The sequence below is a fragment of the Sinocyclocheilus anshuiensis genome, unplaced genomic scaffold (assembly GCF_001515605.1).
Source record: "Sinocyclocheilus anshuiensis isolate Anshui unplaced genomic scaffold, SAMN03320099.WGS_v1.1 scaffold118, whole genome shotgun sequence".
NCBI classification, from domain to species: Eukaryota; Metazoa; Chordata; class Actinopteri; order Cypriniformes; family Cyprinidae; genus Sinocyclocheilus; species Sinocyclocheilus anshuiensis.
The window spans coordinates 1,035,971-1,036,603 of NW_015546020.1; the positions used below are offsets into that span (position 1 = coordinate 1,035,971).

Consider the following 633-nt stretch of genomic DNA (forward strand, 5'->3'; position numbering starts at 1 on the left):
AAAAAAATAAATGTGCTACAAAATAAAAGTTTTGTTTTTGTTGCACTGACTTTATATTTTGTGAACGGTGTATACTTTTAGTTTATAAATAACAGAAAATATGTCTTACCTCGTTGGTTCCTCCTTGACAAGCATATCTGAAGGTGCATTTATACTTTTTCTAAAAAGAAACCAAGAAATAGATCACTGTAAATAGATGGTGGACAATGCCAAGCTTCCACCTACGTAATATGCAAATTTCCCAGACTAAACTGAACTTTTGAAGAAGGCTCTGCATTGAAAGGATGTTGACCCTTACAAAAATAACCATGGTAACAATAGTTCCTGTCAAAATACCGACCGTTATTAATATTAAAATAAAAATAAAATGTTTCTGAAAGGTTTAAACGTGGTACGAATGAAAACCAATGAACACTGCGTCACACCTTACGCTACTTACATCTGAACCCAGATAGCACAGGTACGTCTGCAAGATGTCTGTTAAAGATCTAACTGTCTTTCACGGCATCCGGTGTGTGAGGTGTGTACGCGCTCTGGCGTAGTTTACGCAAGCGCCGGAAGCGCCGGAAGTCGCGTATACGTCACTCATTGTTTACACAGTGCACAGTCATTGTAGGTACGACGGCTAATCAA

The 633-nt window shown here is 38.1% G+C and overlaps 1 protein-coding gene across 1 annotated transcript in view; it reads right to left on the minus strand.

Moving 5' to 3' along the window:
* The window catches only part of LOC107698601 (myeloid-derived growth factor-like), a 7,140-nt gene that overhangs the window by 2,476 nt on the left and 4,031 nt on the right, over positions 1–633 (minus strand). Inside the window, exon 2 of the mRNA XM_016499652.1 lies at positions 110–160. Coding sequence (XP_016355138.1) covers positions 110–160 — 51 coding nt within the window. The remainder of the gene's footprint in view (positions 1–109; positions 161–633) is intronic.